This window comes from Protobothrops mucrosquamatus, unplaced genomic scaffold, assembly GCF_001527695.2.
Source record: "Protobothrops mucrosquamatus isolate PMUCROS unplaced genomic scaffold, P.Mucros_1.0 scaffold6168, whole genome shotgun sequence".
Classification (NCBI taxonomy): domain Eukaryota; kingdom Metazoa; phylum Chordata; class Lepidosauria; order Squamata; family Viperidae; genus Protobothrops; species Protobothrops mucrosquamatus.
In genome coordinates this window covers 618-13,662 of record NW_015392002.1, presented here as the reverse complement: position 1 = coordinate 13,662, position 13,045 = coordinate 618, and the positions used below count along the sequence as shown (strand labels likewise).

General features: G+C 44.1%; 1 protein-coding gene and 1 long non-coding RNA gene across 2 annotated transcripts; both read right to left on the bottom strand.

The window, feature by feature from the left end:
- Positions 1 to 4,801: 4,801 nt before the first annotated feature.
- LOC107300121 lies at positions 4,802 to 9,267 on the bottom strand. The gene is made up of 3 exons (XR_001549207.1): positions 9,244 to 9,267; positions 7,133 to 7,280; positions 4,802 to 5,852 (listed from the first exon to the last, which is right to left on the bottom strand). It is a non-coding gene; the product is annotated as an uncharacterized LOC107300121 (long non-coding RNA).
- A 37-nt stretch (positions 9,268 to 9,304) lies between these two features.
- On the bottom strand, positions 9,305 to 12,816 carry LOC107300119 (leucine-rich repeat-containing protein 45-like; the record flags this gene model as incomplete). Its single annotated transcript, XM_015829462.1, has 6 exons — positions 9,305 to 9,333; positions 9,366 to 9,417; positions 11,017 to 11,109; positions 11,288 to 11,380; positions 12,516 to 12,586; positions 12,705 to 12,816. Coding segments are annotated over 6 exons (450 nt in total), but the record flags the coding sequence as incomplete, so codon positions are not given.
- Between the last annotated feature and the right edge of the window lie 229 nt (positions 12,817 to 13,045).

The window sequence follows — 13,045 nt, the reverse complement described above, 5'->3', positions numbered from 1 at the left end:
GTGCCGTCGGCCAAGCAATGTAGGCTGGCGACCCCCAGGGGGAGGGCCTTCTCTGTGGGTGCCCCCACCCTCTGGAACGAACTACCCCCCAAGATCCGGATGATTCCGGATCTCCTTACTTTCCGCCGCGCCCTCAAGACATGGCTTTTCCAGCAAGCGGGCCTGACCTAGGGAGGATTTTAGGTAGGGATGATTTTAAAAGTAATTTTAATCGGAAACACAGCTGGCAATATTTGGTTTTTAATTCAGCTTTTATTGGGGTTTATATTTTTGTATTTCTGTATTTTTGTATTTTGTGTATAGTATTTGTTTTTTAATATGCTGTGAACCGCCCTGAGTCCTATGGGAGAAGGGCGGTATACAAATTAAATTAACATTAACATTAACATTAACACTTTAATATAGATGGCAAGTGCCCATGTGGAAGGCCAAAGCAAAGATGGCAAGACAGAATAAATGTGGACATGAAAAATGCCCAGGTGGACACAGATGCTGTATTTGATCATGCAAGATGGCGCTTGTTGACCTGAAAAGCACTTGCAGGAAAAATATGATGATGATGAATCTTAAATTATAGTAATAGCAATAGCACTTATATATCATTTCACAGTGCTTTACAGCAAGGGTCCCCAACTGGCCAGTGGGCTGCAGAAACAACTGGCTGGTGCGCACACGCATGGGCGCGCATTCCCCCCCATTCAAGCTAGTGCCTGAGGCCCATTTGCACGTGCGTGCGGGTGCAAATGGAGATGCTGGCATGGGGTGGATGTCTGCAGCCCGTTTGCGCATGCGCTGCTAGCCCAGGTGGTTTGCACGGCCCATTAGTGCATGTGCGAACAGCCCGCTAGCCGCTGTGAGGGTGTGTGGCTGTTCATGCATGCACACGGTGCCAGCGCATGCTGCATGCATGAATGGGGCTGCTAGTTCCGCACCAGTGTGTGTGGTCCCATGTGCACGCACAAATGCGCGCACACCAATTTTGAAGCTGCTCTCCTTCCCTCCAGGCCTCCAGCCCATAAAGGTTGGAGACCTCTGCTTTACAGCCCTCTCTAAGCGGTTTACAGAGTCAGCATATTGCCTCCAACAATCTGGGTCCTCATTTTACTGACCTTGGAAGGATGGAAGGCTGAGTCAACCTTGAACGGTGAGAATTGAACTGCTGAACTGCTGGCAGCCGGCAGTCAGCAGAAGTAGCCTGCAGTACTGCATTCTAATCGCTGCACCACCACGGCTCTTATGTCATGTCTATATTTCAGATTCCATTTATATAGAAAGTGCTTTGAATTAATGCTTCATTTAAATATATTTCTATATAGTGTCCTGTAATAGTGATATTTTGGGAAAAATTATTACATATACCAACTCAACTCAAATTTATAAATAACAATTTATACATGAATCCCTTGATATAAACTATGGATGGTTACAGTTAAATATGGCTCTATAAATATGTTTGTGTTTCTTTTCTGTTTTTTTTTCCCTCATAACTTGGTATATTTTTATTTTTCATTATTTTATTCAACTAGTAAAAAGCAAAAAGAAAACAACTTTCTTCCAAAATACTCCCAACTAAGTTTAGATAACACTAGATATTGTAGTTTAAACAAATAAACTGATAGTAAATCATGATGGTAATTTATGATTAAGGTGCTCCTCCTTAAGCACAATTTCTTGGTCAGATTTAATGTATATTCTAGTTTCTCTTAAGATCATATAAATCCAGATGTCATACTAGGTTTAACTTCTTTATGCTTTAAAGCACTGTGTCAATGAAATAGGAGTAGCACATATTTTCTGATTAATGCAAGTCTATAAACTTATTGACAATGTATAATTCCTTTTTTCTTACAAGCTTACACTGTTGCTGACTTGTGTAGATAACATTCATACAGACTCCACAGATAACAAAATAACTACATAAAATGTAACTAGAGCAAATTCCTTTCTTAGCAACTGTTGGGTTTTAATGGATTTCTGGATGTGTTTGTTTTTGCAGTCTAACCCTGAACAAATGCACAAATATTAAACCTTTAAGAAGATTAGAACACCATGCTAAAGTTCTTTATGCTTCTTCTCCCTACTGAAAAAGAGTTCCATCTCTTGAGTTTAATTTCATTCCTGTAAAATGAAAATAAATCTCTAGTCATAAAGTAAGATTACCTAATTAGTTAAAGATTCTCTCCTTAAAAAGCACTTTTTATGTTATGTTCTTGAATTTTCTGTTCAAGTATTGTTTGGGAAAGTGTTTTGTTTAATGTTTAATGGCTTTTCTCTACTTTCTGTCATACTCTGTAGAATTTAGTTTGCTCACAGTGCCAATAATTTGTTTTAGCTGCAGTTTTCAAATAGCTACAGTTCTAATGAACTGCTACTTTATATAGCAGCCATGGGCTATAATAATAATAAAAAAACAGTAAGGAGTGAACATGGCAGCCACACAATCTAGCCATTTCTAATTGCATGGGTGGGAATAGAAGCTTAGAAGAAAAAATGGGAGGGGAGGAGCCATTTGATGGTTTAATCATTTTTCTGTTTGGAAACTGTGGAAAAATGTGTTGCCTTTACCCAAAATTTTGAGATCAAATATCAGCCATCCCGGATCTTGGGATGAGGCTCCTGGGTCCAGAAATTGCTCATTGTATAATGTTTCAGGGAGTGGGTCCCATTAAATCCAATAGGCCTTCTTTCCAGAGGAGATGCAAACATCTGATCACTAGTGCCACGGCTGAAAAGTCAAGCTTGCTTCCACAAAGTCAGCAAACCACTGAAAGCAGATCCGACTTGGTTGCCAAAATAGAAATGTACAATAATGGTAAGACTGATCCGCTGCCCTTCCCTTTTAGCCTCACATTCCATAAAGCAAACCTAACAAGAAACATTTCTTTTATACTCTTGTCAAATGTTATTACTACCAAGGCATTGACGGGTTGCGGGGCACTGATTATTTCAGAAAGACATGAATAAAGAACACTAAACTTTCCTGCAAAAACAGGTGGACAAAGGTTTGAAAAGGAAAGACAATCCTGAGCCAGAATCCCTAAATTCCAGGGAGAAACGTCCCTGGTGCTGTTGCTTTGAAAATCCCCCATCTCATTCCAACATTGTTGTTTTCTATATGAAAGATGGAAAAAGGGCAGACATTTGGAATAGGACTTGTTTCCTCATGCTTTTTGAATGCATAATCACTAAATCATAGTCAAGAACTAATGACACGTATCATAGGATGTATGTGTCAAAAGTAACTCATCTTCCACTATGACAGCTTCCTAGTTTTGGTATGGCACCAAAGCAAAGCCCCCGCCCCCCATTCTTGATAACCTAATCTTTGTGCTGGAAAGGTCTTTTTTGTTCTGTTTCTATTTACCTTCCTTTGCTAAACTAAAACAAGAAATAAGTTTTAAGTAAACCAAAAAGCTACATGTTTTAATAAATTAACTTGTTTGCATCTTTTCCAAATCTATCTATCAGAACTAAGTAGAACTTACACAGTAGTTCAGGCACTGTAAGTTACGTCGGCAGTTTTATTCTCAATCCTTTTAAAAGGATTGGTGCAGATGACACTAAGCTGGCAGGAATAGCCAACACTCCAGAAGACAGACTTAGGATACAGGAGGATCTGGACAGACTTGAACACTGGGCGCTATCTAACAAAATGAAATTCAATGGTGAAAAAAGCAAGGTTCTATATTTAGGCAAGAAAAACCAAATGTACAGGTATAGTATAGGGGGTACCTTGCTCAATAGTAGTAACTGTGAGAGGGATCTCAGAGTCCTAGTGGACAATCACCTAAATATGAGCCAGCAGTGTGCTGCAGCTGCCAAAAAGGCCAACACAGTGCTAGGCTGCATTAACAGAGGGATAGAATCAAGATCACGTGAAGTATTAATACCACGTTACAATGCCTTGGTAAGGCCACACTTGGAATATGCATCCAGTTTTGGTCACCGCGATGTAAAAAAGATGTTGAGACTCTAGAAAGAGTACAAAGAAGAGCAACAAAGATGATTAGGGGACTGGAGGCTAAAGCATATAAGGAACGGCTGCTGGAATTGGGTATGTCTAGTTTAACGAAGAGAAGGACGAGGGGGGACATGATAGCAGTCTTCCAATATCTCAGGGGCTGCCACAAAGAAGAGGGAGTCAAGCTATTTTCCAAAGCGCCTGAAGGCAGGACAAGAAGCAAGGGATGGAAACTAATCAAGGAGAGAAGCAACCTAGAACTAAGGAGAAACTTCCTGACAGTTAGAACAATTAATCAGTGGAACCACCTGCCTCCAGAAGCGGTGAATGCGCCAACACTGGAGGTTTTTAAGAAGAAACTGGACAGCCATTTGTCCAAAGTGGTATAGGGTTTCCTCCCTGAGCAGGGGGTTGGACTAGATGACCTCCAAGGTCCCTTCCAACTTTATCATTATTATTAAAATAATTTCTACTACAGAATTCTTTTTTGTTGCACACCATTTTATTTAAGCTTCCCATGACAAGACTTCTTTCTTGATCAGTCATTGTTAGCTGCAGTCCCATTGATATGTGTGAAATTTAGAGGTTTTGCTCTAATATGTATAATTTACAGTCCTTACACTGAACTGTATTTGCCACTTTAAAACCTATTCACCCATTTTAGTGTACCATCAAAGCAATATAAATAGACATTTATATGCAATTAAACATATATATATATATTACTTATCATATAATATATATGGAACTAAATGCAAGCCAGCTCCTACAATAATGGCAAAATTACAAATGTTTCTTTTTCATACCAGTTATAAAACCAAAAAGAAAAACCAAAAATCATTCTTTGTTCCATGTGTGTCATCTTGTTCTCAAGACAACTACAGCTAAATCAGGATGAGTTGGAAGTTATTCTAGCCTCTGGCTCACATTTCGAATGTTGTCACCAGTGAGAGAAGCTGTGTCTTCTTACTGAAACTGAAAAGGCTTCGTGGATAAATCCAACCCCACCCCTATTTGGACTGTTTCACCTTTAAGTCCACAGGAATCAGGTACTAATGGCTAAGGGTTACTGTAAAAGAGTTCCTTAGAAAACTGGACTTAACAGTGATATTCTCAGGCGTGGAAAATAAATTCTGTGTTCTACTGGATCAGGACAGCCCCAAATGACTCTAGACTCAAATTAGTCCTTTTGAGATTATCTGGAATGCTGTAGATCTTGTAGAAAAGGAAAATGAGTATAGGAAAAATCTTCATGATTGGCTGACTTAAATGTTCCTTTTACTACTGTTGATTGATGCATTTAAAAGAGTCGGTCACATCAAAGCATTATTATTTTTTCCAACAACCATCAATCCAACAAGAAATGATCTGCATTTTGGATCTAAATTTGAGGCCAAAATCAGTGAGGGAGAACTTGTGTGAACATACATTATCTGTGGGTTACAAATAGGAATAGATGATTTTATCTTGAAGACTATTCTTGCTGCTGTGGTTGAACAAGATTTGGGCACAGAAATTAAGATGGTTTCTGAAGCGGCCACAAGTCCTTCATTGACGCTTCACACTTAGTTCCAGGTAACTGGCCATGGAGATTCCTGGATCTTCAGGAAACATAAGAAAGCCTGGCCTGGCCCACCATGATCCTCTCATGATCCCTTTCCTTGAGGATGGGCCTTATGAACTGCAGAACGTACTCACTTCTTGGGGCTGAGAGAGCCAAGTGGGGAACCTTGCACATAGGTCAGGATGGCATTTTGAAGGAAGCTGGCCCGCTGAGCTTCCTCCTCCCTTATCCTGGAGATTTCTGCTTCCCGAACCCGTAATTTCTCAAGCAGGCTGGAGATTTCACCCTCTTTGTCCAATAGTGCCTCCCGGTGGTTACTGGACAACACTAGAAAAAGAAAAATGAAACATGAATGCATTTAGCCTTTTTTTGACTCAGGATAATGAAATCTTTTAAAGCAGACATGTCAAACACAAGGGCCAGGGGCCCGTGGTTTCATGTGGCCCGCGAAGCCATCCTGGAAACAGTGAGGGAACGGCCCCCGCTGCCTTGGCCCTGGCCGCCCGGGAGCCAATGTACAATTTTGTTGTGGCCATCTATGCTGAAACGCATTCAGTCTTAGCTCCACAAGGCCGTCCGGAAACAGCAAGGAACCAGCCCCTGCCGCGTTGGTCCCACCCCCTGGGCACGCGCTGGGGAGGTGTCACCCTTTGTGAGGAATGAAGAAATGCACCATCGCCTGGAACTGGCCAGCAAATGGCCCTCGCCTACTTCACATATCCGGCTTGATGGGCTCCGGGGGAGGGGCTTCGGCAGGCTCTTCCAGTGGACTATGCCTTGGCGCTTGCCCTGGTCCCACCCCTTTCTGCCCGAGATCCTCAGATCTGTCCCACTCCTGCCCAGGCACCCACAGGCACCCTTGACGCAAACGATGTAGAGCTGGCCATGCCCACCCAGTAGGCCACACCCACTCCAGCCACGCCCACCCAGTAGGCCATGCCCCCCCTGGCCACACCTATCCGCCCCCCCCGAGGACAACCGCAATGCTGAGGCGGCCCTCAAATGAAATTGAGTTTGACACCCCTGCTTTAAAGGCAGAATACATTTTACATGGCCTCAAGAGAACTACAAGATGTTACATAATTTTTTAGATGATTGAAACAGCTAGATGATGTCATTGTCTACATTTAGAATGAAAGAGTAATCGAACTGGGATACATTAACTGTGGCTGATTTCTTCCTAAGATACCATTAGCTTGGCAACAGAAAAGTTTTTCAGCATTATTGAGCAGTGTCGGGCTTCAGGGTTTAGTGACTGTGGTTCACCAGCAACAGTGAGTGATATCTTTAGAGTCAAGATGGTCTGCACAGACCACAGCCCAGTCAGTCCTTGCTCAGTTGCCTATGGCCTGACCACCATGCCACTGAAGATGCCAGCCACAGTTGCTGGCAAAATGTCAGGACCACGGCCACTGAATTCTGAGGTTGCCAAGCAGATGCCAGCCAAGCAGATACCAGCCGATACCTTTCCGGAAGGCCTCTGTACCGAGCTATAGCTCCAGATCTGGGGCTTCACTTACACTTCAGTTAGGTAAGGTATTGATTACTGGTGCAATATTATGGCACATCATGTAAATTGCTGCAGGTACTTTGGTGGTACTAGTTACCTTTCAGCTGGCGCTCAAGGGCCGCAATCTTCCCTCGCAGCCCTTCTTGTGCTGTTCTCTCAGCTTCCAGGTGACCAATCTGCTCCTGCAGCTCCACACGCACTTTATTGACCTCGGAAACTTTCTCTTGTTCCTTACTGCCCAGCTCCTGCCATCATAGCACGGGGGGGGGGGCAAAGTAATCAGCGGCTTGTGCTTCAAATGTTGGTACGACAAAGTCATAATGGCCACATGGCGCACACCTTCACCATCGGCCCAACAACCCTGCACTTGCCCTGTGTCTCACTCTCCCTTTACCACTCTTGGGATACGTATATTCCCAAATAAAATTGGGTATGATGGGAGGCCGCCTAACAGGGTAGAGCACCTAAGCAACTTTGGGTAGTTGTGGAAAACAAAGGAGGTTCAGATCCTGCTTGTTACTTGGATGGGATACTGTCAGTAAATCCCCAATTTGTAGAGTAGGCTAGGAATGCCGCTCCTCACCCCTCATTTGAGAAGGCAGCAATAGGAAGCCACTCTCCGCCATTGCCAAGAAAACTACAGGGATGGGTCAAGTGCCCTACCAGGAGTCAGCCTCAATTTAAGGGAATTCTTTAATTTTTTTAATGATGAAGTTATGTTGAAACTACTAGAGATATTGCGAGTATTTGAGTATGAAACAGGAAAAGTGATCTTCTTTAAAGTTTTGCCAAGAGGAACAGGAACTGCATGCACCCCAGCCAGCATTACCACGAGAAGCTCTTGGTTCAGATAAAGTGCTTCTAGGAACAGAATAAAACCTACAAATGTTAGGGGTCATATATTATACTAAGTTTCCACCCCGGTTTGTGCTGTCAGTCGCAAGTGACTGACTTCACAATACACTTAAGTCATAAGCCATTGTTTACAACCTGCAACAACCAGGTATTATACAGGAGAACTTTCCTGGAGGCAGAAAAGAACTACTCGAAAGATGATCTTTGCTAACCAGACAATTTACTTGTCCCACATGTTTTATAAAACAGTCTACCATCCCTGGCTTAGCAGTGTGGAATCCGTAAACTAGGAGAATCTGAACTTTGACTGGTTTTTTTTTGAACCATGCCCTCTGTCTATTCAGAAGAACCTGCAGATAGTCCTTGAGCTACAACCATAATGGAGTCTGCCCACCACGGTCATAATTCCTGATGGTCGTAAAATGGATCGGTCACATAACTGACCTTATGATCATTTTTGCAGCAGCTGTTAAGTGAACCAACCACAGCCTTTAAGTAAACCAACCACTCGCTATGGGCAGTTTTGCCAAAAAACAGAGGAAATTCCCAGTTTTTGGCAAAACTATCACATGACACCAGGATGCTGCAAACACCTTTAAATGCGGTCTGGTTGCCATGTGTCCAAAGTGCAGTCCAATGACTATACGGGGGGGAGAGGGAAGAGACCTGACCATTGGAAGTTCAAATCTGGGTGATAAGTACCCTCCAGGTAAGTCCGTTGGAATTCAAACAATGGCAAGGTGACCGGTCGTTAAGTCAAGGACTATCTCGATTCCCAGGTATGTACACAAGGAAGTGTAGCCTACTTGTCAGAACCCGGTTGTTGGGAGGGGGGTAATTTCTTTATTCTTGCGGGTTCTGCCATAATCCTGGGGGGAGGGGGGGAGCTATGGGCGCTGCAATGTATCCTCTCCGCTTTCCTCTATCTGCCTGCTCTTTGATCTATTTCCCTTGATGCCGGTCTGGGGTGAGAATGGAATGTGCCTCCGGCCATCTGCCTTATCTCTAGCTACCGAAGAAGAGGTGCGGAGACCTAACAGCCTTGGGATCGGCGCCTTACCAACCCCGTTCCCACAGCGGATTCACACCTGGGGTTTGGGCCATTTGAACTGGCCGGATGGACTATTGGGGTGCGGTTTGCCAGTTGCTCTTTTAACCTATTGATTCGCGCGGGAAACCCTCAGATCCTGCCTTCTATGCCTGCTGTCAACTTCTCCTAATAAAAGTTCCTTTTGGAATGAAGCTGTTCCAGGAGTTCTGCTTTCTTGGGAAGAGGGATTGAGGAAGGTCCTTACACTACTGTTGAATGCTGATATCAGGCTTCTTCCTGTGGGACTTTTTCAACTCGCTCACCTGCTGAAGCTCTTCCAGTCGCCTCTTGAGTCCTTCCATCTGCAGACTCAACTGGCCTTCCTTAGCGTGTGCTTCTGCCACTGTTTGCTTCTGCTGCAAGCAGTAATTCTGTGCCTCGTCACGGGATTGCATCATCAGCCTCAGCTTCTCCTCCATCTGCTCCAGGCGCTGTTGCTATTAATTGCCCACAAAAAAAAAAAAAGAAAGAGAGAAAGGAATCATCTTTTTTCAATATTGCTGATATGTAAGAATTGGACATCTTATTAATAAGATTTTATTTTATTTCCATTATGAGTTTTAATCAGTTACCTGAACATATTGATTTTTTTTTTAAAAAAGCCTCTCTAAATTAGAAAGCATCATCAACTATCCATCAACTTGGGTACCTCCAATTATACTGAGATGTAATCAGAATTCCCAGGTTGGTCTAGGCCAGGGCTTTTCAACCAGTGGTACGGGTACCACCTGTGGTACATTGGCACCTGGCAGGTGGTACGCAGCCATCCTAGAAAAGTGGTAGCAGGGGAGGGGAATGAGCTGAACCGGTGGCAATACCGCACAAGCCTGAGCGAGAGACGGCTGGAGCTGCAGGGCTGTCAGGACTCAGTGGAAGTGCCAGGATCAGTGCTTCTTCGGGGCTGTCAGGGCTCAGTGGAAGTGCCAGGATCAGCGCTTCTTCGGGGCTGTCAGGGCTCAGTGGAAGTGCCAGGATCAGTGCCAGGCTCCAGCTGGAGCTTGGCGCTGATCCTGGTGCTTCTGCTGAGCCCAGAAGAAGTGCCGATCAGCTGGAATGTTGCAGCCTCTCCAGGGTCTTGTGATTTACATTCAGATGCTTGGCAACTGATTCATATTTATGACGGTCACAGTGTCCCAGGGTCATGTGAAGTGACCAAAACCTGCAGATGGGGGGAATAAAAACCAAACCCCACTACCCCACCCTCGCTGCCAATCAACAGAAATGCTCACAACAATGAAAACCTCGGACAGGAGGAAGAGCGCCGCCGGGTGGGCAGGCAGGTGTCTTGCTCGGCTGTGGCTTGGGGAGCACTTTTTTCAGTGCCACTGTAGCTTCGAACAGTCACTAAGCGAACTGTTGTAAGTCGAGGACTACCTGTACTTTATCACTTTTTTCTTTTTTGGGGGGGGTCATCAAGTTTTTGACACCTTGCTAGGCGACTGGTGGTACTTGGATGTTGCCATATCCTAAAAGTGGTACAATGGGTGAAAAGGTTGAAAAGCCCTGGACTAGACTAGTTTTTCCTCAATCTGGTCAACTTTTAGAACAATGGAGTTCAGCTGGTGAGTGCTGGCTGGGGAATCCTGGGAGTTGAAGTCTACACATTTTAAAGTTGCTAAGGTTGAAAAACACTGAGGATATTAGAAAAGAATGGGTGCTTCCCTTTTAAAATGTTCCTTGCCACCTGCAACTTTTATAAGGAAGACTTAAAACACAGTTCATTCTCTTTATTCTATTTTACCTAATAATAACCCTGATGTGAGATAGAATAAACCAAGTATATCAGTTCTGGGCCAAGTAAGAGTGAAAATTTTTGCTTGATGCAGCTGAAAACGTAATGTTAAATTCTCCCCAAATGGACATTCATCCAAGTAGAAAATCTTAGCATGCCAGTTACAAGAAAATACCTGTCTCAGGTGGTCCTGCGTCTCTGTCTCTACTTCATTTTACTTTCTGATGTATCATTGGCACAAACAGGGAATTAACAGACGAAATTATGTAGCAATGCTGCTTTTGAGCTGCCCTGTCAGCCTTACCTCTTCCAACCTGGTTTGGTTTTTGGCTCTGATGACTTCTTCCTCAATTTTGCCTCGTTCAATGAAGGCGGCAGCTTTCACTTGGCTCAGTTCCTAGGGACAAGGCAGAAGAACAAGGCACTGCAGTTTCTGATCGTAAAAGCAAATCAAGAAACCTGCCGTGGTCTGAACCTGGAGACATATTCTTAGAGAAAACCCAAAGCCACTGAGGACGAGACTCAGTTGGTTTTCCAGGAAAAAGCCAACAATATTGGGAAGCCCTTCCACTCACCTCCTCGAGCCCAATGCGGATGGCCTCCAGCCTTTGGATGCGCTCCTGCAGAGCATGTTCACTTGTCTCCATGTGCTGAGTTATCTGTCCCACCTGCATGTCAAGCACCATTGTTCAGAGGATCTCTAGCAGCACATAAATAATGATTGACACCAGCCTTTCTCTTCGGTAAATGGGAGACACACGAGGAATATTGGAGCAAACGAAATTTCTTTATTCAAGAAAGCTTGGGGCACATTTTCCAACTCCTTCGCAAAGAATCCAAACATAAAACTGTAATATGAACCCACAGAAAGGGACTGACATCTATCTGTCTGTCTATATCAGTGGTGGCGAACCTATGGCACGGGTGCCAGAGGCGGCACTCAGAGCCCTCTCTATGGGCACGCGTGTCCTCGCCCCAGTCCTAGGCCTTCAGCTGGGTTTTATAAAACCTTTTCACTTTAGGCCTCCACCGCCGTGTGCAAAAAAAAAAAAAAAAGGTTCAATCAGTCAATTTCAACTTCTCGCGGGAAAAAAAAGATCTTGCAAAGTTGGAATTGATTGATTGAACTTTTTAGTCCCACTCAGTCTGCCATTACCACCGCAGCCACACCCACCCAATGGGCCACACCCACCTGGCACTCGACAATGCATAAGTGGGTTTTGGGTTGCAGTTTGGGCACTCGATCTCTAAAAGGTTCGCCATCACTGGTCTATATCATAGTTCTTAACTGCCCATCTTCCTCAGATATGTAATGAAAAAACAGAGCCCTGAATTTTGAAGGGTAAGGATGATCCTATTCTAAAGGAAGGAAGGCAGAGTTATTTAGGATAGTCTGATTCCCAAAAATCCTGGCCTAAAAAAGAATTCCATCAAAGGGAAACATAATTGCCTTCCCTGGTCTCAAAGACTCTTGGATTGTAGGTGTGAGGCAATAGTGAAAGTGTGCAATTACTTCTGTGGAGCTGTGGAGAGTGGGGGGCTCTGTAATGGAGAAACCCTTGGAAAGAAACAATTTCCTGGCATTCTGACCAAGTCTTACAACAGTCCCAAAGGTCTTCCTTTATTCACATGGCCAGGATGGCTCAAGACTCTTGTAGGCAAGCCATGATTGCATCCTCTCTTGTAAACAAGGGTAGAATGGGTAGAATTTATTTTCAAGTCAGAAAGCACATTTGAGTCAGAACTACTTCAGACACCCCCCCTGTCCCTGGAGGAATGCTAAAATTCCCACAGCCTCCTCACCTCCTTCAGACGAAGGGATTCTGTATCATTCAGGACCTGCTTGAATCGCTTCTTTTCATTTTCCAAACGCTCTATGGAAAAACAAATATAGTGAGGTCCCCAACTCCTTTCATCTGTCTTCCCTTTCTGAAGGACTCCAACAAAGCTCTTCTTTCACTCAGTAGCTGAAGACCTATGAATTACGCTCACCTTCAGCCTGTACAACTCTGAGTTTCATTTCTGCTGTTGTGTGGGTCAGCTCCTCCTTCACATGGAACAGTTGCTCTTGCTGGATTTTGCATCTTCTTTCCAGCTCATCCACCTAGAAGGAAATCCACTCATAGTAGAGAGACAGACAAGCCCCCATCTCTCTACAATAGGTTGCTGGGAAAGAGTGTCGAGCACAAACAGGCAACCTGTAGTTCCCAAGCAACAAGAAATCCTTGGCAGCCTTCTGTCTGAAGGGCTTCCTGGTGGCCCACCTAGCAACTGATTAATGTCTATGGCAGACATGTCAAGCACAAGGCCCAGGGGCCGGATGCGGCCCATGA